At 61.3% G+C, this 974-nt stretch overlaps 1 protein-coding gene across 1 annotated transcript in view; it reads right to left on the reverse strand.

Annotated features, from left to right (window-relative positions):
• The window catches only part of COL9A2 (collagen type IX alpha 2 chain), a 15622-nt gene extending 14978 nt beyond the window's left edge, over window positions 1–644 (reverse strand). Inside the window, exon 1 of the mRNA XM_077752171.1 lies at window positions 523–644. Within this exon, the coding sequence (XP_077608297.1) occupies window positions 523–644 (122 nt within the window). The remainder of the gene's footprint in view (window positions 1–522) is intronic.
• Window positions 645–974: the final 330 nt, after the last annotated feature.

Here is a 974-nt window from a genome sequence, read left to right on the forward strand (position 1 = left end):
TGAGAGGGCCGGGGGAGGGAGGCCGGCGCCCTGCGCCCAGCTCCGCCCCGCTCCGTCCCGCAGCCAGTGCCCACCCTCTGCCCATCCGACGAGCGGCGGCGGCGCAGGACTGAGACGCGGTCCCCTTTCTCCGGGAGGCCGTCCAGGGCCGTCCGAGGTCCCCCTCCTGGCTGACCTCCAAGGCCCCGCACCTTCCCCCCTGACCCGCAGCCCGCGCCCCATCGCTGGCCGGGTCTCAGCCCCTTCTGCCTGCGAGCTGGGGCCTGGGTGCTTCCTCTCTCCTCCAGCGCCCAGGCCCAGAGCGAGTTTTAGGTTCTACAGACCCTGTCTGTAGCAGAGGCCCCCACCCGCCTCGCTCAGCTTCACACGCAGTCTCGCCTCCTCTCTACCAAAGCCTACGAAAGCCCATCCTGGATCAGCCATCTCGTGAATACCCCCGTCCACCTTTTCCTTCTTGCCGCCCCGCTAACTCTGCAGTGGAGTTGACTGCCTCGCCTCCAAACTCCCTCATCTCGCTCTCACCTCCCTGCTTCAGCCCCAGCTGGGAGAGCAGTCTCTTGGAGGTCACCAGTGGGGCCCAGCCCCTCTTCAGTACCCTTCCCACCCCCAGGAGGCTGTTGGCTCCTGGAGCTGCCCTTGGCCATTCTCTCCCTGAAGCTCTCCCTGCCCCCACTTCCACCGTCTTTCTTCTTCTATTGCCTTTTCTTCAGGGCAACTTCCTTAAGCAGGCAGTCTCTAGGTCTGGGCCTTCTCTCTGGTTCGGGGTGATCTCCTCCACCTTCATGGAAACAGCCACCATCCTATTTACCAATTTCCCAAGCCTACTTACCCAGCATCGCCTCTCTCCCAGTCTTAGTTTCCTTTTCACTCGCTTAAGTAATATTGGTGAAGTGATTTGGAATCAGACTGTCACTAATCATGACCATGGGCACCTGACACTAAGGGATGTCTCAGTTTCCTCATCTGTAAAAGGG

Source organism: Crocuta crocuta, unplaced genomic scaffold, assembly GCF_008692635.1.
Source record: "Crocuta crocuta isolate KB4526 unplaced genomic scaffold, BGI_CrCroc_1.0 scaffold367, whole genome shotgun sequence".
NCBI classification, from domain to species: domain Eukaryota; kingdom Metazoa; phylum Chordata; class Mammalia; order Carnivora; family Hyaenidae; genus Crocuta; species Crocuta crocuta.